Here is a 26,040-nt window from a genome sequence, read left to right as displayed (position 1 = left end):
GGTTTTTAAAGCAGGGGGGAAGAGAGATACATTGATCTCCATAATCCTCCTGCAAGAGGCCAATGAAGTTGCTGTTTATTAGACTGAAGCAAAGGACAGCTATACTGCATTCAGAGTAATTTCAGTTTGCTATTTTGTTTTCCTTCAGGGACAAAGATTTCAAACCTCAGTCTTAAGAGAACACAAAGGGAACAAATCTGATAATCTCCACCAGATCTCAGAGAAATAAAATCTCATATTACAGTTTTGTAGTATAAGACTAAACCCACTAATTTAGAATCCTCTTCAAATTAAACCATCCATAGTTCTTAATTATAATGTTGGAGCTTTCTGTCCCATACTCTCTTGTAGTACAGCATCTGTAGCTGACCTACATAATCTGAGTACAGTGCAGCCATGCAATCAGAGAATAATAAAATAAACCTTAAGCTCTGTGGTACAGGATGGCTGTTGTATTCCCATAGCAACAGTAGAGAATAAAATTTCATCTATACATAAAACTAATTAAATAATAATAATTAAAAAACAAAGAAAAAAACCCTCAAGATGTCATTCCGCAGTCTCCATAGAAAAATGTTTAAATTCAGTGACCACAGTTTGTCAAACATGGAAAATATTTCATTAAACAGAAAAGTGCTGAATCATTTTTAAAAGAATTATTGAGCTTAGTGGCCAGGAGTGAACAGAAGCAGGAAATGAAGCTCTGGGGAGCCTTAGGAAAGAAAGAAGAGGTTAGAAATCCCAACCTCATCTCTTCTGCATGAAATTTATCTTTCATTACACTGACATCTCAGTTTCAACAGCACAGCTATTTGCTCCAGATAAAAGTTCATCAAGAAAAGCACGAATTCTTTTTATGCAGGTTGCCACCAACTACTTGAGAAAAGCCTTACAATTGCATGTACTTTTATCACACTGGGCAGACCTAGAATAATTCATCTGGAGTTGGAAGAATTACTGAGGCATGAGAGCACTGTGATGAGAGGGAGCCTTTGTGTTAGACAGCTTTTCCTGTGCTCAATGCAGTCACCTTTTGCCTTCTGCAATTAAATGCACCTGAAAGTTAATAACTGAAGCAAAACAGAGCAGAGGGCAAAGGTACAGTTTCTGAGTGCAGTAGGAGAATGGAGTCAGCTCTTGTCCAGACAATCTCAGCAGAGCACCAGAAAGGCAGCTGGTTGCACTGGTCGCTGACATGAAGCTGAACCACAGGTTCATTACAGCTGCTGGTAATTTTGTATTGGAAGGGAAATGAAAAGAAACACAGAAAATAAAGAACCAGCCAGGCAGGCCTTTCAAAGGTAAAGAATCTATTTCTTTTGTTACCACCTTCTCATTTACTTCATGACAAATCATTGCTGTAGATATTACTGGAGACTATTTTAAGTGTATCACCACTGAAGTTCTGTAGTAGAAATGCTAAGACACAGCCTAAAGTGGTGACTGAGCAGCTGGTGGGAAGGTAGGGCCAACCCAGGGGAGCTCAGGCACATACAATGTACCTGAGTGACCAGAAGGGCTGGAGCCAGGATCCACCCATTCCCAGACCTCATTTAAGGGTTGGCAGTGGAGGTGAGGATTTCTTGCTAGAGATCTCTGCACACATGAGGCCTTCTGAAGGTAAGTAGTTTCCTTTATTTCTGTGCCTACAGCTGATGCATTTGAACAAACCTTCACTTGCTGCAGCCTGGGATCTTGCTGCTCTGATGTTATTGTTGCACTTTCCATTGCACTACAAGGTCATATGCAGAAATACTATGAAAACATTTCAGGTTCCTCAAATACTTAGACCTGTGGAAGCCAAGTAGCAGTCTCGTTAATGGAAAAAACTTCCTAAAGTGACTCTTTTTGATATATTTGTATTTTTGGGGCAGCTAATCCACAATGAAATAACACTTATCTGTGTACACTCCCACATTTTAATCCTCTTCATTTAGGTAAGAAAGTAAAATTCTGTGGGTTAGAGTACCAGGAAACTATAGGCATAGATGAGTTTAAAGGAGGAGCATCCCTCTTCAAATTAAGCCAGTCCAGTACAATACTAGCTTTTGTCCCACACTTGGTTCTGCTATGCATTAGAAAGGAAGCAGAATCCATATAACTGCAGTTCTTTGTCATTATTTCTTATTCAAAGAAATACTTATTCAATGCCAACTGCAAAGTAAAAGAAAAAAAAAAATCACACACAGAAGTCAAGAAATTACTCATCAACACCATTCTTATCTGAAAAACTACTTTAAAGCATGATAAAATTCTTTGCAAAGCCACCTATATTACTGAAAAATCCTGCAGTGAATGCTTACTAGAAGAAAAAAAGTTTCATTTTAGAAACTTAAAGAATCTGACTTAACCTTTAGGTTTTTGTATTACTTTTTATAAGAGCTCTCCCATATTCAGAGTGGTAGTAAGATTTAAGACAGCCCATGAGTCACACAAGGTAATTTTCTACCTATCTTGTATTCTAAACCATCTTACCCTTCTCTTTTTGATAAGAATCTCCTGCCTAAATTCAGATGAAGCCATTTTAGCACTGCAGATCTAAACACAATATTTTGAAGCTCCAAAATAACCTCCAGCCCAACCTCCCTCTTTTTTTCTTCCCCCCTGAAATAATATTGCAAAGCAATTTAGCAATTTCCCCTTTATTTTGGTAGGAACAAGCTTGGATCTCAGAGCTCAATATTCTGTGTTAGCATATGAACTTTGGTGGACCTGAAAATCTCTGTGAAGGGGTCATTCCTCCCCAACGACTCTACTTGTTAAGCGTAGTGGTTCAAGTGGCAGTTCCCACCCCTGCAGAACTATCAGATTTTGACATGTGTCCCAGGCCCTCAGTGTTTCTACTTTCTGACAACACCTGGTATCTTTGTTGTCCTGAGAGGTCAATAAGGGCTACCACTGGTACATCTTTAAGTACTTCTTTCAACTGGCTGTAACTTCAGGCTCCTGTAAAGACCAATGTCATGGATGGTTTCCAGCAAAACACCCCTTGAAAAGTCCCACAGATTAATTCTTGCCATATGGTATTTCCAGCAAAGAAGCCATTTAAAACCTGGTCAAGGTCTCCCACAGGTGTGTCTGTCCCTTATAACCATGTGGCCCAGATGACAGATACTGCACAAGTAAACATCCCCTTGTCCCCAAGTCACTGTGCTGTTGCTCCTCTAATGTGTGGTTTCCTGATGCCAGCCCACTATGCCAACAACAGCTTGTCAGCTCTTTAGAGAATCCCTCCTGAGTGCATTTTAGTCCTCAGAAGAGATACTCTGAACCTACAAGAAAGAAAACTAGACAAATCTAAACTAATGTTATCATTTTCGTTTGCATACCAGGACCTACAGGCTACAGTAGGAACTGCAGGAGAAGGATAAGCAGTGAGACTTGATCTCAAACGGACTTATTTTCCTCACAATGGACTTAAGATTTTAAAAGGAATGAACACATCGATCAAAACTTTTAAGTTCAGTAAGAAAATATCCTACAAGGGGATGCTGTCAATTCTAGAGCTTCTAGAAGCAGGAATAATGATGTTTTGTAAGAAGCATCTTTCATAGACAGTTTCAGTTATTGTAATATTCCAATGCAAAAGACCAAAAATGACAGCTCTAGTTCACTTAATCTGTGTTTGCAGGCATCTTTAAAAAATAAAATAAAATCTAGGCATATAAATCAGTAACATAATAAGCAATTGCATTTTCTGATTCACTCTAGATATAAGTTGCCATGATGACTAGAATTTATATTGTGCCTGAATCTTGCATATTCAAACACAGACACAACTGGTTCTGAAATCTTACCAAATCACAAAGAAGAGGAATTACATCAAATGTAATGCAATTAGTCAACCAGTCTTACTTATTTTATTCATTTGAGTTTGATGTGTGTACTGTGTGCCGTGGATATACAGTACCACTGGGTTAAATCCAAATTTGTTCCTAATGTAGTAAAAACAAACAAACAAACAAAAAAACCAATCTTAAGTCAATGAAAAAAGTGGATTGAAAATGTTAAAAGGAGTGGAAAAAAGTGATGTTACAGGAATCCTCAATTTGAATTGCCATGATACAATGTGATGAGGTGATCTGCCTTCTAAGAATGAAGCAGCACTTTGCCTAGAATTAAGAACATCAGCTAAGATTTCTTTGGTACATGCAGAATGAACGTTGTTGCAGATCAGGGTTGTGTGTATGTAGCATGGAAAGCAAAGCGTCCAGCTAATCTTATCAGTGGTACGTCTCTTTCTTCAGTGCATTAAATAGTTTCCTGCCCAGGTCTATTGCATTGGCATACTCTTATTTCCTTTGGTAGTAATTCCTAAATGGAAAGCAAGAATGTCATCACTTTCCAAGTGAAATACTAGAGGGTGGTACACAGCTTCTCACAAATTGGTACTGAATTCCTGTCCAGATTTTCATGAGAGGCAGCTGTGTGTGCCTGCATCTATCTGCACAGCCACAGTGTATGGGGAAACGGCAGGGTCTGCACACACACCCAGACAAACAGCTGTGCAGTATTTGTGCACAGATATATCTCCTTTGTCTGTTCAGTTACATCAACATCACATGCAGCGCAATTGCACACATATGGGTTGTTCTGAAAATATGATCCCTTCAGACACAAATGGAAGGCATATTTCCTACTGATGGACTTCTACATCAAATCCAGTGTAGCATTTGGTTGCTGTCTCATTCACGTTATGTTTTGAAAAAGTTCAATTCACAAGATGGATACAAGACAGCAGAGGGAATACAGTGCTATGGAAACACGTCCTATCATTTTATGGATGATGCATCTAGGAAGAGAGTATTTTAGGATACCTGAAGATGATGAAAACAGTATTTTCTCTTGTCTATTTTGACTTTTAAGTTATGGTTATTATTTGTCTTTTTCCAAAATACTTAGAGCTCAAACACGCAGGTTGAATGGAAATCTAAGACCCAGAACAGGTATCTATGTTCAGCAGCTACTGAAAGAGTACCTCAGTGGACTTCAATCTACATGGGCTACACAATCAGACTGGAACACGCCTACAGATATTCCAGCTGAATGAACTAAGACAAAACAGACCTGTAAAGACATAAAATACAGCAAGAGTATAATAAAAATAGAAAACCCTACAGAACGAATATCATCTGACACAAATTAAATCAGAACCACAACCACATAATGTACATAAAACTTGTCATGGGGTGTTAGAAACACCTCACAGCTTACAAATTTTATCGAGTAATAATAACTAAAATGCTGAAAGTGTTGTTGAATGTCTGCAGAATAAATCATGAAAGAATATAACAGAATTTGATACAGTATCTATAAAAAAAGCAAGTAAAACTCTACAGAACACAAAACTCCACTGAGCCTAGGATTATTTTTAGAATAAAATTCAACATCTTCTGTCTTTTATAGATGTAATTTTTCTCCATTCAGTTAGGAATGGATCTGGATGTCCCAAGATAATAAAATATCTCCTGCTCTTACAAGCTTTCCCCTTCATGTTATTCAGTTCACCAAGACTGGAATAGTCAAATCAGCTTCCAAACTGGTAGATGCAAATACAGAGCTGTGGTTTACTACTGAGTCTACTTCTTTCAATCAAAAATTATTTTTCTTTTGCAAAAACGCAATGCAATCCCATCTGATAAAGCAGGTATACTCTCTGCACCAAAGAACGAGGGCACATTCAGATATACAGTTCTCTAAATCAAGATTGTTAGTGGCATCACTGGAGAGAAAAAGTAATACCTTGAGTATTTCCCTCAACTTCTGTCATTCCCAAACATGTGTTATATATTTTGGCCAGAATTTCAGTACGAGCTCTTTAGAATTAATTTCATGTCTACCTTGATTCCCTTCCATAATCTCATACATAATCTCATAGCATATTCCATTTTTTTTGTTTTCCTGCTCTGTTTTCCATCTGCTGCTCACTTCATTACACCCAAAAGCATTTAATATTCAAGCTAATCAAGAATAAGATACTGTTTAAAGAAAGCCATCTCCTTCATTTAGCTTTTAACACAACTGCAGCATAAGCCCAGACACTCAGTTTAATAATAGCATCATCTGAAGGACTAAAAGCATTTTTCCAGACATCCATTTACTTACACTCACATTTCCTTGTGTGAGAAATTATTCCTGCCTTTATTGTTTATACTTGCTTAACGTGCACCAACATTATTTTTCCAGACTGTGCTACGAACTGCAACATTAAGACATTTTCCTTAGCAACATCTGGGTCTCCAAGAGAGATTCATATAATAATTTGCATGTAAAGGCAACACTTGGGCAAAATTTTAACACTTGATGCCAAAATTTTGATTGTTAAAATACTGTGGCTCATAAGCATCTTTATTTCCCCCCCGTGTCAAATTCCACTTTCTGAACAAGCACTAGCTGTGTGTCTCTCCTCTATTGAAGATGAACAGACTGCTGTTCTTTCATACCAAGGTTTAGTGAAGCCCCCTGCATGTGGTGGTGGGGTACCAGTGCCCATTGAGAAGCATCAATTGGCCCATCCTTCCAGGCCACTCACAGCCCCATCCACAGCTGTGGCGCTCACACAGAGTCCCAGTTTTCTTCAGAATATTTTCAGAGCCCCTCCACGGACATTAGGAAGAAAACTGCATGAAACTTTTGGCTCTGCTGGATGCAATTTGAAACTCCTTGAAATATTTACTGGGAGCTGAAGCAGTGTGTTTGCATTTCACATCACTCTAGAGGAGGCATATGGAATAAGGCTGGAGAGCAACAAAAACCCATGGGAGCCACTACTTGTGTCCCAGCTCAGAGCTCAATGCAGCCTGACAGCCTTGCCACTGCAGACTGCATGCTCCTGCAGTTGTCCTTTAGAGTAACAACCCCCTGCCACCCAAACACCAAATGTTATCTTCACAAGTATGATTTCAGCCCACAGAAGTTAATCATATGGTTGACGATCTACTCTGTAGGACACTGTGCAACATTTACTCAGTCTGAACCCCTAAATCTGAAATGTCTTTTCTCCATACTCCCCAGTTAAGCTCAAAACAAACTTTTACTTTCCTCACAGGAAATTGATATATTCCTACAAGATGGAAAGTTTCTAGTAAGGCTCTATCTTTCTTTAATTTGATGATTTAGGACACTGTTAGAGAGCAGCCATGATGCAATTGACTTTAAGGGCAATCTGATTCATTTAAAACTTCTGATAGTTAAATGCTTGATTCTTACATATGTTAGAGACTGTAATCATAGAATGGTTTGGGTTAGAAGGGACCTTTAGGATCACCTAGTTCCAAACCCCCTGCTATAGGCAGGGATAGCTCCCATAGGCCAGGTTGCTCAAAGCCCCATCCAGCCTGGCCTTGAACACTTCCAGGGAGGACGCATCCACAACATTCCTGGACAACCTGTTCCAGTGTCACAACACCACCCTCACAATAAAGAATCTCTTTGAGATGTCTAGTTGAAAACTAAAATAATTTCCCCTCAACCTGCCTCTACCCACCTTTCTAAGAAGTCCCTCCCCAGCTTTCCTGTAGGCTCCCTTCAGCTACTGAAAGGCTACAATAAGCTCCTCACAGAGCTGTCTCCAAGCTGAAGAGCCCCAGCCCTCTCAGCCTGTCTTCATAGGAAAGGTGCTCCTAGGAAAGGTTGATTTTGCTATGCATGCTATTAGAGCCTTTCAGTTTAGTTTTCCTGCTATTTTCCTTACTATTTCACTAGCATTTCATTGCTTACAAACTTGCTTATTAATGTATTGACTTATCTAAGGGTGTTAATCTAAAAAATTGGTATCAGAGGAGCCGCAGAAACTCCTTGAGCTCTCTTCTTTTGCTTTTTTATTATAGCTTTAAGACTATTAGAATTGAAAAATTCTGATTGATTTCATGAGGGACTATTAAATGTCTCAGGAAATTTGCTACAGATGTACTTTCTGCAATTTGCTGATCTCCAGAATAGAATTCTTTGTTTGCTTTTGTTTGGTAACAAGTTATTTAACAGAAATGATATAAACCTGCTAGGTCAAGCTATTTCATAAGCAATTACTATAACAGCTCTACAAATATCAACCAAGATCTCCCTGCTATCTCTTAGACTTCTCTTACCATTTCTGCTTTGCAGCCCCATTGTCTAAAACATGTTTTAGAGCTGAAATACATGGCACTTATATATTTTATATATAAATCTCCCATTCTCACTGCTTCTATTCATAGCTTTTTCTCTGCTGTACATATCCTTTAAACAACCGTACATTCAAACCCATCATTTGCATTTGCTAATGCATCAAAATGTATTTGGGTTTTATTAAAATATGTTAATACATAGAAATGATAGCTGGAAACATTCAAGTAAGAAAGTGAATATATTACCAAGTTCGGTGCCTGAAGCAAGCGTGCTCTCCTGTCTCCATCTATTGATCATTAGTCAGAGCCTGCATTTCCCCTGATCTGAGCATGATATGTCCCCAGCGTAACCCACCATACTGTGAGCCTGAAGCTGGCTTCAAAGCGAAAGCCAGAGTTTTGTAAAGCTTTGTTGGATGGTGAACTGAGTCTCAAAACTCATCGCAGAGATAAACAACAAGAGGGGATGGAGACAGCAAAGGAGATGTGTGACTGCATACAGATAGGTGAAGTAGGGAAAGAAGAAAAGCTCTGAGAGCTGGGAAAATGTTGGAAAAGCTGGGATCCAAACAGAAGGAATAGGGAGTCAAAAATCAGGAAAAAAAAAGGAAAAGCAAGAGGAAGGGAACAAAGTAAAAAGAATTCAAAAGGAAATGAATGAGTTGAGGTTGTTGGAGTCTGTGTAGTTCCCCACACACCCTCAGTATGGTGGTATTATTCATCTCCACAAACCTGGAAATATTACAGAACCCCTGTAGGAGAAGCACTATGTTAACTGAGACAAAATGCAGAAACAAGAGCTCATAGGAGCAGAATAAGAGGCACCTAAAACCTTTAATGTCTCCTGTAGCTACATGAGAGCCCTCCAGACACTAAAATACATCTCTGTCAGGCACTTTATAGGAGTTTTCTCTCTTAGAGAAACAAGATTCCAAAAGAACGGATAAGGGCACAGCTATGCCTCTCTACCATGGAAAAGGAGGCAAGATTCAGAGACAGGGCAGCAAGGGGTGGCAGCTCTTGGTTTGCATGAGTGAGGAAGGGAGGTGCCAGCAAGGAAAGTGATACAATCCATATTTCTATTTCTTCTGGAAGCAGCAGTTTTTAATGGCTATCCTCCAATGATTATTTTGAAAAAGGGCTATAGAACCAAGTCCAGAAACAAAAGAAAGCACGTAGGGGGTTAAACTGCCCAAGTGCAAATATTTTTGTCACCTCCCCACAGGAAAAATGTCTTCAAGAAGTGACCTGGGTTAAGCAACAGAAAACTCTTCAAGAATTATATTTTACTCAGCCTAAACGTTACATTCTCAAAGGTTGCACAGGAACAGCACACATTTGAGAAGCAAGACTGGGAAAGCATATTCTTAGGAGCTTGCAACTTCCATCAGGAGTCTCTGTTGCCTAATAAAAAGCAATCTTATAGACCTCAAGAATTACAGGACTTGTAATGTCACATTCAGCCCAATTCCCACTAGATCAAAATAAATGACCGCTTGCTAAAGAGGAATGACATGCAAGTAGCACATTCCGTCTCTGAAGACAATAGATGCTAATGCAGCACAGCCACAAGAGCTGAGCTCAAAGTCACCCTCCAGTAATACAACCTGAGATAACATACTGCTGCTATACAAAAATTCCACCACAAACTGCAGACACATAAGGTGAGGTTCACTGCACTAATAGCATCCCAGCACAGTTTGCCTATCCCTCCATGACTTTTGGTCATTTAAAGCTGTTGGTCAAAGACAATGTCATAGATGGAAGACTCTGAGAAAATATTGTGTATGGTTTTAGTAATAGCATGAGAAGTACCTTTGTGTGTACATTTGTGTAGAAGTTTATAACCTAGAAAAAAAAATCACCCTCCATTGTATTTATGCTTCATTGTCAGATGCTATGTCAGAATTAAAGTCACTCCAACAACAACACCAAAATGACACCCTAACTAAACAGCCCTCAGAACATTTCTGCCCCAAAGAGTTTCTCTCTTAAACCCTTCTCAGGCTTTGAAGCTGATAAACAGTAAGGAGAACATAATCTTGCTTCGCTTTTAATTGAGAGAGTAACAAATATATCTACAAATACATCTCCTGCTCTGCTCACATTAACAAAGCCTGTATTTCACTCATGTGATGGTTTGTAACAGCACCCATGAGAGCTGTTTCTCTTTTAGACCTCTCCTATGCTACCATGTAGTAAATACACTCATCACATAAGGAATGCTCAGATAACTTCCTTTTACAGAGTATGACAGTAGTATTGCTCTATTAGACCCAAATACAGTTACTTTCTTAGAGGTAGCTAAAGTAGGGATATTTTCATCATCTGTCTCTGTTTAAGCCACTCTTTCTCTCAAGTGTCTCCATAAAACACAGTGTGGCCATCTGAGAGAACATTAGCAGAAAAAAAAATATTAGAAATAAAATTTCATTAACTGAACATATGCTCAGCTTTCAAAACCACAGACTCCAAATGAACCCTATTTTAAAATTAGTTCCTAGTTGTCAGACTTCTTAGCCCTCTTTCCCTTACAAGACCTCCCATTCTCTAAGGATCCCTGCTTCAGGACAGGGCTTGGCATTTCTGCCATTAATTACTTGCCAGCACAGTTGCAATCAACACACATGTTGTTTAGTTAATCAGAAATTTGAAGTCTCTCATACACGGTGTTGTAGCAATTGGACAGATCAATATGATGGGAAAAGCATTGCAACAAAGGTGTGACAACAGAAGGATCCACACAGTAGAAAGGTGCTATAAAGGAAGGGAAGAAGATTGCTCACCTGTATCAGAAGACTCTAGGTTTGTAGGAGGAAAAGCTCCCCCAAGGAGCGATCCCCAGTCAGAGACCCTTTCCCCATGGCAGTCAGCTCTTAAATGAGGTCTATGGGAGGTGCAGCCAGGCTCCACCCCTTCCACTCACACAGCTAAATTGCCTTCACCTGTGCTCCCATGGCTGACTGGGTCTTTTCCACAGGTGCTCACTCAGTCAGTGTTTCAGGCCATGACTCAGCAGTCCCCATACAGGCAGTCAGGATTACAGTGCTTAGATGGGACACAGAAATATTCCCACAGAGCTGATCTACCATCAGAACAGGGACACACATCAGGAATAACTTTCTTAACATCATCCTAATTAGTCCACTTTTAATCAAAAGGAACCTCAAATGAAATCTCCACCAACAAACCTTTGTCAGTGGAGATGAAGGTTCCTCTCTGGGTCTGTCACGTGGAAAGATTAACAGGGTTAGAAATGGCCTAAGGTGAGACGAACTTGATGTCTGACCATTAGGATGAAGCATGGAAATCCCTCTTGTTTCACACTCAGGCCTCAGAGGGATGTCAGCTATTCTGTTTACAGTGAAAAAAGTCTGATCTCAGTTCTCTGCAGAATGGTAGTCTACATAAGTCAAGCAAAATTAGTTCCATGGGGTATATTTTGCCATTTCTTATTTTCTTTTCTTTATTTTTTTTTCTGTTTTTATTGCCTTTTCTAGTTGCGAATCATGATCTTACTGTGATAGGTACTGTACAAAATAAGTCACCAAGGAAAATAGTTTCCCAGCCTAGACACTCCCAGCCATTCTCAAGAGAAGTAAATTGTCTGTCTACAGTAGTTAGGAATGAAAGCTGGGCACTTAAATTAGGCCCCCAAAGTTACACACAGTGGGAACATTGTTGTAGCCATGACAGTTTGATGATCTTAGTGAAGCAAAGTTTTAAGTGAAAAGTAAAGAGAAGAACGGATATAACAGGGTGGGATACCTAAATAACTTGGCTTTAAGAGCCTTGTCTGAGAGCAAGAAGAAAACTTCAAGATTATTAAAAAGTCTCTGAGATGCAATTATGTTTATAAGTGAGATAATCCAAGAGAAAAATGTAGCTGGCAACAAGGAAGCTGTAGAAATGAGAGAAAATAAGGGCTGCTCACCCAGTCAAATATTTTTCCTCCCCCTTCTTTTCTTATTATTTTCCTGACTGTTAGAAACTGTAGCTCCTGTGCTCATCTTCTGAAGTTAGGCTATACCTTTTCTTTGAATCTCCTTCTCAGGAGATGTTCAAAACCCATCTGGATGCCTACCTATGCAACACGGTCTAGGAAGCCTGCTTTGGAAGGGAGGTTGGACTAGACGATCTCTAGAGGTCACTTCCAGGCCCTACAATCCCCAGAGCTACAGATAGAAAGTATTATGGTCTTAGAAATAGCATGGCCCGTAGAAACTGAACAGACCTGAAAAATTCTCCAAAATAACATAGGACTAATAGGGAGAACAAGCAAAAACAGTCATGGATGGAAGAATGGCCTGTCACCACAGCAGGATGCCACTTAGTGACGTCTGAGACTGCTAAAAGTACTGGCAGGGATTTGCAGATTGAACAGAAGTTATTAGTAGCTCAGATGGCATTGTGGTGGGAGCACAAGGTGGAAGGTACATTTGAGAACATGTAGGGTAAAACAGAAGGTGAACTAAGATCGAGTTTTCAGGAAATTTTGGGGAGAAAAGGAATACAGCACTCACTGGCTTTGTTGCTGGATGGATACATGTGTGCAGATCTATTTTTTGATATGCAGACTGACTGAAATTTTGACTTAAATTGTGAATGGAATATTTAAATATTAATATTTTATTAATTTATATTAACAATAAATTAATTTATAAATCATATAATCATAAATTATTATTAATAATAAATAATAATATAATATATTTAATTTAAATTAAATAATTTAAATCAGCCAAATTACACTAAATAAGAACTTCCACAGGTCTTCTCCTCCAGATAAAAATTTCTCTAGAAATTCCTAATTGGATCAAACTTTGGAATTTGTTTTGGAATATTCATGAGGTGGAGGAAGCCTTTTGCTGATCCCACCTTCACTACTGAGAAAATGAGGCAACAAGAATAAAAGTTTTACATTTTACTTTTGAAACTATGTCCAGAATCTTCCTCATGTTCTGTTAATCGTCACAGCTCAGTTATTAAACATCCCAAACACCCTGATCCCTAGGCTAATTCAGATAACTAACAGCCTTTTGATAATGCATGAAGGTAAGATTGTACTACAGTTCCAGTGCTTTCAGGACAGATATTTAGTAATCTGCATTTTTTTCCCTGTTGTAAGTTTGTTTAAACCCTAGATATAGGAGCAAAGATACACAGGATTGCAGAAGAAAATCTTTCTCCAGGCTGGTTATTCTTCAGGTTCAAGCAAGCTGGAGCTAAGCTGTGATAAGGCTACTAGAAATGTGCTTTGCAAGGAAATATAACCCACTCCCACCTTTAACTGACATGTTGACAAACGTTGGTACTTTGAACATTACAGTGCCAGAGGATCACACATTCATCCTGTCATTATTAACAGCACATTGATGGTAAATTGGGCTCAGACTTGGAGTTGGGACTTGCTTTCCATGAAAAGGCTGCCATAACGCAAATAAGACAGAGACAGACCATCTCTGACAAATCAAAGCAAGGATGGAAGGTGAGTTTGATACCCCTAAGCACCTGTCAGCTCCAAACCATAGACCATAAAGGAAAAGGTAATTGCAAAATAAATAAATTGCACCCTCAGCTGTAGGGCTGAACACGTCGATGTCTTAAGGGTACTCCTGAACGTTATTACTGGTGGAGAAGCAACAGAATATCTCATCTGTCCAAGAAGCATCACTTCCAGAGGCAGAGAGAAACCAGTGTAAGGGTTGATAATTAGTTTCCTAATCAAAAACTTCGCAATGCAGCTGATCCCTTTGGAGAGAAGACATACAGTAGATTGGAGTGCAGTTCCAGCATGTTTACGTGCTCTTGCCTTTTTCATTTCCTATTCCTTCCACTACAGAACAACAGTACAGGTTCAACATCTAAGAAGTCTGCTTGATTATCTCCTGTTTTTGCTGTTTTTCTACTGACTAGCTGTGTTGTCAGAGATGTCTATAACAAAGATTGAAAACATTAACTAGGTCTTTCTGTAGTTTGATGAGTGTATCTGCTACCAGAATGACAATTTGAATGGCAAGTTGGTAAATAAATCAGATTAATTACCTAGTTTAGGAGTTTTCTGCCCCATCAACAGATGCCATTACTGCTGCAAATGAAGAATAACTATGTCCAGTCATTGATAATTTCTTCTAGCACAGATATGCAAATCATTATACTCATTTCTTCCCCAGAAAAATCATCTCAGCAAAGCTTTGTTATGGCCTATTCATAGGTAGTTTAAACAATAATATTATTCCTGTTAAGAATATTCTCAGGAATGTAAAACTATCATCCATAATCATCTGAGGAAAATGAAAAGCTTCAGCAATTGTTAGTGTGTTTCCAATACAGGCAAAATGACGAGAAAATGAAAATGTCAAGACCAAATTTCTTTTGATATTTTGATGGGTTTTAGGGAGGAAATATGAATACACTGGAACTGAGAGAGTAAAATGAGTTTCTTGTATTGCACCATCCAAAAAACATTAATTCTCCTGGCAGTCATCCTCATGTTTCCTACAAGCTAAATATTTTGCACACAGAGTTAAACAGACTGAGGTTACAAACGCATTTTGATTCTTTCTATGCAGCCTGGGAAAGGAATTTTCCACTTTGTACTGCTGAGAAAAATGGAGATGCTGTAGGCTACAGAGTCTTGTTCAGAGGAATGAGGTGGGTAGGATAGGGCATTAGGCACTATTATACTCTAGGGAAGAAAGAGCAGACAGGGGCACAATGGAAGCACTTCATTATATTTTAAATGGGAATAGTTCCAAGGATAGGAAAGCCTGTGGTGCTTGTAAAGGATTAAGCAGGGTAATGTGCTTTTTAAGAAGACATAAAGAGGTATGTAATGTGATATGTTTAAGCCTAAATGATTTTCTTGGAGTCCTCAATGAATGTTTAAGCAGGCATGACTTAGGCCTTGGTAAATCCCCTCTGAATAAATAACTTCCCTGAAAATACAGACTCCTTTGACGGAATGGGATGCATATTTCATAACCTATGGAAAAAAAAGAAAAAAAAAAGAAAAAAAAAAGGGAAATCAATTTGAAATACAGAAAATACTAAGAAATAATAAAGGGGGAAAAAAAAGGAGACAAAAGTGACTATTCTCTGAAATAATCAAAGTATATACAGGAATACAGATAACTCCCCAACTGTTTTGATTTGACAGAGCACTAGGACAAACAACTGAATGCTTCCCTTGCTCTGATATAGATCCTAAACCACTTTTTGTTGTCCTTTGAGAAAGGCAGAGACAATAATCTATAGAAATTAGAAAAGTGCCTGCACTCTTCAGGCTTTCTCCTGTTTGAGGTATTTAACAGTGCTATCCTTTCAAGGTAAATCCAACCAGCTCCTGTCTAACTGGACCTGATGTACATGTGTAAAATGCTGTTTATGTGGATGCTCAGTGATATGTATGCATCTGATTTATGAGAAGAACAGAAGCAATATATATCAAAGATCAGAAACTTAAAATAGCATAATTTTCTATCCTTTTTTTTTCTTCCCTGCCTTATTCTCCCACCAGCAGTCAGTGCTGCAGACATTCTGTTGCAAAATGGGATTGCTGTCATTTGGCTACAACTTTCTCTCACTTGTACAGGTGTGATTCCCCATGAGGTCTCTGGTCCAGCAAATGCACCATCCTGCTGAACAAGGGATAATAAGCTGAATACATTAGCATTTGATCCACCTCCACCTCCCCTGTTTAAAGATACATTCTACTGCTACTTTCCTCCAAATATTTGAAGAACAGAAGTGAGACAAAACAGTGATATAATAAAAATGCTTGGTTAAGCCTTTTCAGTATCCTGATGTCTATCTGTCTGTCTAACCCTGTAATCTTGTGACAGCTACTTGCAGACCCTATTCACCTCAGAGAGTAGCAGGGCATGGACATCCCACTGTTAATTGATGCTTTCGCATTGGTTAACAAAGAACAGAGGGACACTCGGTGGTTCATTCTGTCCAGAATTATAATCTGGTTGTGTTAGTGGCCCCAGTGCAGCCTGTTAAACTCATTCAAGGCTCTGAAGAGCATTAAAAAGTATATATATATGTATATATATACTTTTATATACTACTTTATATACATATATATATGTATATATATATATATAAACTATATATACTTTATATATATATATATATATATATATATATATATATATATAGGCAGAGGGGACCCACAAATTCTTTCCTGTAAAATGTTGTTTTTCAAGCTCTTCTACACATCACAGTCCCTGCCTTTTATCAATTATCTTTTGTAAAGGACACCACCCATAAGGGTGGTCAAGCACTGGAACAGGCTTCCTAGAGAGATGGTTGATGCCCCCTGACTGTCAGCATTCAAGAGTCATTTGTATAATGCCTTCAATAACACACTTTAACTGTTGGTTAGCCTTGAAGAGGCTCAGTAGTTGCACTAGGTAATCTTTCAAAGTCCCTTCCAGTGAAACTATTTTATTTCACTCTACTCTAATTTTCCATGCCTAAGAGTAGCTTTTATCATCACATTCATCTTCCAGCTGAGGGAGAAGTATCTCAAATGACTCTTGAAAAGGACAGCTTCAGTGGTATTTCTTGTGTTTGCTTGCAAATCAATGGAACTTTCTTCCTGAGCAATCCAAATATGATCTCCCAAAAGCTTTCATGTGAACAGCAGTTGGTGGATAACCTTCTTCTGTGTTCTTCCTGTAAGGGAAAAGGAGGAGAGAAACTGCACACACAGAGGTGGGTATGTATATTCTTTAGAATCGAGCTGTTAAGTATTTTAAAATTGGAGTGTCTGGCTTGCTCAAATACTGCAGCTTGGTTGTTTGACGTCACTTGCAAGTGCCTGTTCCTGGGAAGCAGAAACAGGGGAACCTGACAAAACCCAGATAGTTTTGATGGCGTAGGTTTTAAGACAGCACTAGCCATGTTTCCAGGAATTAGAAATCAAAGATTATAATCTATAATTCCTTGCCAGTATGACACATTTGTTCTTTTCCCTGGTAAGAGCAATTTGTCAACGCACTGCTGGCTGTATTGAGTGCTATGCTTACTGGTTTCTGATTTTTGATTCTCCTGAACCCCTCACTATAATTTGGGAAGGAAGGAAAACAGAAGTAAGTTCTTATAATACAAAAGGCAAACCCTAGCTTTCAGTCCCTTGCAAACTGAGCTAAAATGTGTATTCTCAAAAAAAAAAAAAAAAAGCAATTTTCTCCAGCCAACAAATCTTTAGATTTTTGTCTCTTGCTTTTTCAGCTTATGCCTTTTTCTAAAGGAGTTTCAAAAGAACAGATCCCCATTCAGTCATCCCATTTTGTCCATCACAACAGAAAATATGATACCAGTTTTACAGACTGAACTAGTCATTATTAAAACTTTGAACCACCTTTGTAACTCTGTGGTTCTTTTATTATCAAGAGATAAATAGTGTCTTAGTCATTCTTTCAAACATTGCTTTTTCTTTTGCGTGTTTGTGTTGGGTGTCAAAACACAGAAATTACATGTTGCCACAGCAAATGGATACCGGTGAAAATGAAACACAGGGTTTGCTCCTGTTTTTAGAAGTCTTTAGACCAAACTTTATCTAAAGTACAACTTCATGGATATTTGCCCTGATCATGTTTTCAAATTTAAAATGAAATCTGCAAAACACAGTATTTGACAAGTTTGACTTTAAAACTTAATGAGAAAACATAATAGCAGGGATAAAGTTTATATTTAGTCTCCCATTAACCATTATTCACTCACACTGACCTGCTTCATGGACTACTGTTCTTGTAAATGCTGTAACTATTAATCGAAAGCAAGGGAGGGAAATGTTACATTCACCTGCAAAAATTGACTCAAATTATGTTCTCTCAGTTAAAAGCACTATAAAAGGTGGTTGATCATTTTGTTCTCCCTGCCTTTCTTGAAACATACGTGATTCATACTTCACAGAAAGTCAGAGTTGGGATCCTACAGAAGGTAGTTAATCAATATCTTGTACTGAAAAGTGCTTTGAACTTTGTACAGTACATTGCCATGCATCTTCTGGTATGAGCAGTCCAGTGATCCTATACTCATTTTGCATCCTGACAAATGCTTTCATCTCTCATACCTATAAAACCTTTTCAGAGTGAACACTCTATGTACTTACATTTTAAAACATAGTTGAAAACAAGTTACCTCACTAAGAAGTCCCAGTCCTCTTTACTGATAAAATAGGCTTGCAAAATTGGTACAGGGCATGATCATTATCTGGGTACCAATTTTAACTCTGACAGTTAAAAGCAACAGCTAAGCAAATCTGATGTTTACAATAGCGCGTCTCCAAAGAAAAGGAAAAAACAAGTCACAACAATACCTTTTGAATGCCTGCGGTTGACTCCAAGACGTTGTTCTCTGAACCGTTACTTCTGTTAATCATCCGCCACATTTGGGAATACATGCTGTCCCTCTCAAAAGGATTCATCCCTTTTACTCGAACGTGTTCGTACACCGCAGAGTCCAAGACAGTGCCATAAGGAATATCCGTCTGCCTTGAGAGATCCTGGAGAGACCTTAATTGTTGGTGAAGAAAAGAGACATAGGAGACTTAAAGCTGTATTTTCAAGTGGAAGGTGCTGCAGGAAAGAAGAAGGCAATGTATAGAAAGATAGCTGTCAAGCCACTTTCTTTTGATATATATTTTTTAATAACTTAATTGATTTTTTTGTTTTTTTAAAGACAACCTGAGTCTGAAAATTGTTGTGGTTTAAGACACTGGGAGGAATATGAAATGAAAGGAAGGGCTGGAAAAAAATGAAAATGAGTGAAAAGATAACAACAGAAGGAGCAGGAGGATCCTGTCAAATGCTGGGAGCTCCTTTGTGCAGGGGCAAAGGGGAGAAAGAAGTGTTTCAGTCCCTCCAGCCTCATGTAGCAGATTAACTGTGTTAAATTCTCTTAACGGCCAAACTCGCTACAACCAGCTTTCTGAGTGACCAGATTATGTGGCAAAGAAGAGTTTTTGGTGCAATCCCTGCACTGAACAATGCACCTACCACACGGACCAAATTGCATCCTATACGATTTTCAGCAATGGGATGTTTTCTCATATGATTTATGAAATGCCTCTGTATTATGGTTCACATTACTCTGATAGATTTGCTCTACTTTACATATTATGAAGTCTTATTTGTTCTCTACAAACAGAAAAATATTAACCACTTTAGAAGTTTCTAAAGCATCTCAAATACAACTTTGTCAATCCTGCTTTGGCCTTGAAATACATATATATTTTAATAGTCTTTTAAGTCTCCTTACCTCCTAGCCTTTTTTTCTGTCCTACAGAATTACTCTCCCATACCTTTGTTTCTTTAATGGCATTCATTAAAGTTTCAAAATAACTACTGCAATACATCTAGTGCCTAAAATCCATTACAGCTTTCCTGGTACAAATTAACTTTGTATAAACTGAACAAATCTAATGGATGACACCTAAGGACAAATCAAGGATCTGAGTGCTGTCTTAGAGCAGGTTATAGCAAACTGTAAAAGCTCTCTGCAGCTGCAGAAAATGCAAACTCAATGGTAGGAAATTCATCAAATTCCAAGATGCATTTTTGAAACAAGTAAATTTAGAGGCTAGGAAAAGGGTACTGTATAGTGGAAAAAAAAAAAAAAAAAAAAAAAAAAAAAAAAAAAAAAAAAAAAAAAAAAAAGGAATTCTTAAATGTCCCAGAGATGACAGCAAAGAGAACGCATCTTGAAGGATACAGAAGGGAAGAAAAGAAGGAAGAAATCAATAGAGCCCAATGGCAAGGTTTTACAGGTTCACTGAGTCAAAGAGAAATCTTTTGAAATTCAGACATACAGGCAAAGAAAAACATTGAGCAAGAGCTAAATTCTAAATAGATAACATATAGCAAACATTAGAGAGGGATAAATTAAAAAAAAAAAAATCCATTTAAAAATCCAAAATCCTCTCGTCTGCTTCCAACAAGATGGTATTCCTCTTCAAGAACAGAAGCAACAGGGAAACTGTAAAGAATCAGTACACATACAGGATTGTCAAATGTGACTAAGGGAGCTGTGAGATGAAGCTTTTACTGAACCTGAGTATATTGGTCTCTTACTATGTAACTGAGATTTGCCCTTTTCTGGGAAGAAAAATAGAAAAATGTGAGACTACAGTAGACTAAGGTCTCAGGAGACTCCTTCTTTATTTGCTAGCATGTGAATCTACCCATAAAGAAAATACCAGACAAATAGATAAAAACAAAACAAAAAAACCCCAGACTTGTGTATCAGTCCAGTGCCTTATTCAGTATAATTCCACAAAGTTCCTAACACTGTAGCTGCACACCACTATATACCTTGTAGAACATGAAAGTCGAGGAGAGGCTGATGGAAACGAATTCCCTTATTTGACAAATTTCAGAATGTTGATGTAAGATTACATTCTCAAATATTGTAGACTTCTAAGAGGATGATGTGTTGAGTTCTTGAATTCTGTGCTTAAACTATGCCTATGCAAGCTCTTTTGCCAACCACTTGGATGCTTGGATTCAAGAAGATCGTTTCATTCAACAGTGTAAAAGCAGTTACTGAATGTAGATTGGAGTGTAACCCAAGTAACAGTGGGATCTCTGTATAAGCACATGTACAAACACAGTTTAATGTGAAAAGGGAAAAGTGGAAAGAGAGAAACACAAATTTACTTAAGCTTTAAAGTGTCCTTCTTTGTTGAAATTCTTCTACTTGTTAATGTATTTTTGACTACTTTGAAATTGAAAAGATAAAAATAAAATTAAGTCTAGACAGAAATATATATGAGTTCTTAATGATTTATTATTTATACTTGAAAAATATGAAACCCTGTAACAGGCAGCATGTGAAAGGAAAGCAATAAATATTGAAAAAAAAACCACTAGTGGTGATCAGAGGAATTACAAAAGTACGCACCTTGAGTATGATGTTAAATTTAGGTCTAAGAAATAAACTGAAATAAGGCTTGATAAAATGTAAAGATAGCCATTAAGTTGATTTCTTCAGGGAAAACAACATTCACCCTAGAAATTACTAGAAAGAAAAAAACAAAACAAAACACACAAAACAAGATTTAAAAGTTCTTCATCAGATGGCATGAAGAACAGGGAAGTATGGACAGGCAAGAAAGAAGGAATTCAGCTAGGGACTGCTTCAGAGCACGTGATATAGAAGCCCGTGGGACCTGAAAGACTTCATGAAGTGCACTGAGAGAGTAGACCACATTTCTTGCAAGACTGTTCACTGCCACCTTCAAAACTGAGACTGAAGGAATCCATCTCTCCATCTCCCTCATCTAGGAGAAAGGACACGACCAGACCATCTTCAAGTGATCACAAGTGTGATTTAGGGAACTAAGGCTGCTCAGCCTTGATTCAATTTCTGAACAATAACAAGGAGTGAGCTCTCTTGAAGCATGTTTCTGAGTATATGAAGGAGAAAAAGCTGATAGAATAGACAGCACATATTTACCAAGGCTGTCCAGGCTTGACCAAGGCCTTCTCTTTTAATAAAATGTCTGAGTTTGTGGACAAAAGCAGCACAATGGGTGCAATTTACCTTAAGTTTAGCAAGTTTTCAGTAATGTCTCCCACAATATTCTCATATATAAATTAGGTTATTAGGCCTGGCTATGTGGAAAACCAAATGGCTGAAGGTGCAAAGCCAGGAGGAGTAGCTGACACACCAAAAGACTGTGCTTCCATTCAGTGAGACTTGGACAGGAAGGGTGGAGAGGAACCTTAGGAGGTTCTGCAAGGGCAAACGTAGAGTCTCACAGCCAGAGAGGAATAACTGCATGCATCAGTACAGGTCAGGGGCTGAGCTGTTTGAAAGGAGATCTGTAGAGCAGGATCTATTTGTCCTGGTGGCAAACAGGTTGGCCATAAGCCAGCAGCGTGCCCTTCTGGCCAAAGACAATCAATACTATTCTGGGATTCACTAAAAGGAGCATGGTCAGCAACAGGATGAGGGAGGTCATTCTCCCTTTTCTACTCTTCTCCGGTGAGGCCACATCTGGAATAACCATGTCAAGTACCAGGTTCCTCAGATTGAGAAATGCAAGCAGTTTCTAAGAGAGAGTCCAGTGCAGAGCAACAAAGATGACAAGAGGCCTGTATATCTCCCTTATGAGGAATCTGGAACCATTCAACCTGAAGAAGAGAAGATGGGATCTTATCTCTGCTTATAAATATCTAAAGGATGGGTGTCACGTGGATGGGGCCAGGCTCTTTAGTGGTATCCAGTGACAAGACAAGGGGACACAGGAAGTTCATACAAACATGAGGAAAAAAATGCTTATTTTGAGGGTGACAGAACACTGGATTAGGCTGCCCAGAGAGGCAGTGGAGTCTCCTTCTCTGAAGATACTCAAGACCCAACTGGATGCTTTCCTACTTAAGGCAGGGAACCTGCATTAGCAGAGGTATTGAGGCCCTTCAAAGCCCTGTGACTGTGAGTTCCTGATTGGATGATCACACTCAAAAAGTAGTGGTTAGTGGGTTGTATCACACCTGAAATTCAGTTGCAAGTATCACAAAGGATACATCTCTTTCAGTATCCTGGAAGAGGTGAGGAAGCACCCTGTTATCAGATTTGTGGACAGTACAACATAGGCATCTCAAGAACAAAACCACCGTTCAGATGAACCTCAAAAAGCTGGAGGAAGAGGCTAACAGGAACATCATGAAATTCAACAAGAATTGCAAAGCCTTGAACTGCAGTAGGAATAATGTTCTTCAACAACCCACACTGGGAACTGGCTGTCTGGGCAGCAGATCAGCAAATAGGCATTCCAGTAGACAACAGCAAGCCTCGTTGAGAAATACTTTGTTTCACCATTACACAAAGTGCTGTGTAGAAGCAGGTGCATTACAATTGCATTTATAGGCGACATATCTGTCAAAAGCACCACTGACAAAAGGCGCTAGACTAATGCAAGATACTATATTCACCCATTCTGTGTCAGTGCTGCTGCTGCCAATATGCTTCTGTATCTCCTGGCAGCGCTCAGAAGTGCAACAATCTGTCATGGGATACATATTGTAATGTCCTGTAATTGTTTTGTTATTTGTCATACATATTACTAGAAAAGAACACAGAAGAAACTATTTATTGAGTCCCCAGTTGCTAACGACAGCACCTAGCAAAACTGCAATCATTACTGGACTCTGCATAGCCATATAATTTCTAATGTAACAAGCAACAAAGCATTTTTCTGAAATATAATTGCTAACTGGTATATAAATGATACATATAGCTGCTGCCACAAACAGCACAAAAGGATAAACAACTCCTCTCTATATCTTGTAGCTGTAAAATCAACCTTACTATTTTCAGGTGGGAAAAAATGCTAGACATAAGCAGCTCATCCAGAAGGGTACTACAGAGAGGTATGGAGGAGATCTCATTTCATAAGGGAGAAGGAAGCAAGAGTGCCATCATACCCAAATGGATCACCAGAAGAGAAATGACAAGGATGATTATGTTAATGCCTTCAGGAAGGTGCATTCTAGCTGTCTATTCTGACATTAACTACAGTCTGCAGCTCTCCACTATTTGGCATCATACCCTAAAACACAAGATGCCTCTCAACTTCCCTGTTCCTCACCTTTGCACATCATAGGTACTGCTCTATGCTGAGAAAATAACAGCAGGTAGGCGACAGTAAGATGGGTTTAAACTCTGCAAATGAGACAAATACCGTGGCCAGCCGAAAACTCCATGCACAGGTCCTATGCCGAGGAGTGAAAAAGGTTTGCAGACTTTTACCATATATATATATGGTAAAAGAAGCATATAAAATCTAGTAAAAAGAAGTTGAAAAATTGCTATGGAGCTAAACGTCTGTACCTAAGCTTGCATTTATACAAATCCTACTTGAAAGGAAATGACCATTCAGTGCAATACACAAGCTACAGTTTGATTTATTTTTTATTATCAGTCACGAAGCATTATGGGGGAAAAAATATTATGTGGCCTTTGTTGTATCTTTTCTAGTTGCAATTACTCAGCCAATAAAAACATTATCCTGCACCAATTAACAATGCAAAGCTATTCTGAGGATGAATCGAGCAATTTGAGGACAAATTAACAGCTGTTACGTGTATTTTACAGCATTTGTAGAGTTTGCTTATTTTACACCTTAATCAAGCAGTAAAAATCAATTCACTACAGATTAATTACTTTTTAACAAAAGAAAACCTATCTCTGCTTTAAACTCAAAGAAAAATACCTTCACATTGAGTTTTACATGTTTGTTTTACCAAGGCACACCTTCTTTCATAAACTCATACGCTAAACAGAGAATTGATAATGTTGCGCATGTGTGTCAGCTAAAAGTGTTTATAAAACAAACAAGCAAACAAAAAAAAAAAACAAACCTGGAAGTATAGCGAAATAAAAAGTCAGTTTCACAGAGGGGTAACTAAATTCCTTCTTAGATGATTACATCTTATTGAGGTCAGAGGGTTGAGTATGAAAATATCTTCGTAGACTTGTGTTATAGATTGTTTTTGGCTGGCTATTATTAGAGTTGACTATTTCACAGCACTCTGCAAGAAACCAGTCATTATGTTTTAGGTCATTTTTGACTTTTTCATTGCTTAGGCTCAAGTGCTCATTTGCAACTAATTCTGATAAAGCATGCATTTTTCTTCTTTTCCTTCAGGATTCTTTTCTTCTTTACATTCAAGATTCATTCAGAGGTGAGCTTAGGAAAAAGGGTATAGAAAGCCAAGAGGTTTTTAACTGTTGGCAGTGACAGCTGTGTCAGAAACTAAAAATGTTGCTTGCTAGGCAGTTTAGAGATCTGGGTGAACCATGCAGAAGGAGAGGTTAAAGAACATTCTGTTTTTCTGAGCAAGGAAATGCTTACTTCAATTACAGCATTCTTGTGTAACACCCTTTTCTGAAAACATGTAGGCAGTCATATGGAGCTATTTGAGCCTTGGAGACAGATTTAGTATTTTGTGGTTTAGGAAAGATGTCGTGAGAATGACTAGGCAAAATAAGCATCATTGAAAGCAAGCTTTACTGCCATGCTTCTACTATGTAGAGGTGGTCTCACTTATCAAACAGGATGTACAACCTTTGTCTCTGATAACATAACATGAACTTCCTATTTTACAGAAGATACAGACTCTTCTCTGTACCATTGGCAGCAACACCTCTTAGACAAACTTCCTTATCTTTAGCTGTGGGATAGATTTAAACCTGAACCTAATCCCATCCTTTCTTATGACAAATCCTTTGGCTTCTTCTCTGAGTTCCAATTTCTCTTCACAATTTCAATGCCTCTGAGATAGTGGTGACAGCTTAACTTACCAAAGAAAGTAATACAGTATGACCACAGCCAGTTTCTCTGCCAGTGGACTCTTAGTTGTACTGTAACTGAATAATAAAAACACCATAACAGAAATAGTGGCTCAATGATGAAATTCACAGCATCTTCATCTAGAAGAAATAGCTTGAGTCCTCCAAACTTATTTGACATTTGCTGAGAAGCTACTCTTGACTACCATTCATTCATGTTGTATTTCAGACAGTGATCTAAGAAATATCAAAGTTATGCTTTTCTTTGCTGTCACAATGTTACCAAACAATGACTGTCTTGATTTCAGTAAGGTCTGAAATGTGGGTCAAGTGTGAATAAAAGATGCACTAGGAAGTACTTCATGACTTGCACACTTAAATTCCCGATCCTGCCCACTGGTGTTATTGTTAATGCTGCCAAAGTAATTAGGAGTCAACATTCGTTTGGAAACACAATTTACAAACTTGAACAAATTTAGTTCACATTTATCAGTGAAGCAGATAACAAAATTCCACCAGTTGCAAGTTATACAGCAAAGATCTACTTTGATATCCTCTGGGGAAAGGGAATATTTCACTAGTCCTTCCTAGTGCGTTGCCTGCCAACATGATGTGTGCTTTTAAA

The 26,040-nt window shown here is 38.4% G+C and overlaps 1 protein-coding gene and 1 long non-coding RNA gene across 8 annotated transcripts in view; one reads left to right on the top strand and one right to left on the bottom strand.

Moving 5' to 3' along the window:
- Positions 1-26,040, bottom strand: part of GRID2 (glutamate ionotropic receptor delta type subunit 2) — a 637,614-nt gene that overhangs the window by 64,731 nt on the left and 546,843 nt on the right. For all 7 annotated transcript variants that reach the window (XR_001554883.2, XM_015861346.2, XM_032444177.1 and 4 more), the window contains one exon: positions 18,439-18,634. Coding sequence is in view for 6 of the 7 variants with exons in the window: in XM_015861346.2 (XP_015716832.1) it covers positions 18,439-18,634 (196 nt within the window). In the remaining variant the exon portion in view is untranslated. The remainder of the gene's footprint in view (positions 1-18,438; positions 18,635-26,040) is intronic.
- On the top strand, positions 1,126-15,897 carry LOC107313253. Its single transcript, XR_001554885.2, has 3 exons — positions 1,126-1,301; positions 13,435-13,593; positions 15,700-15,897. It is a non-coding gene; the product is annotated as an uncharacterized LOC107313253 (long non-coding RNA).

The sequence above is a fragment of the Coturnix japonica genome, chromosome 4 (assembly GCF_001577835.2).
Source record: "Coturnix japonica isolate 7356 chromosome 4, Coturnix japonica 2.1, whole genome shotgun sequence".
Taxonomy (NCBI): Eukaryota; Metazoa; Chordata; class Aves; order Galliformes; family Phasianidae; genus Coturnix; species Coturnix japonica.
This window is presented reverse-complemented; position numbering and strand designations above follow the sequence as displayed.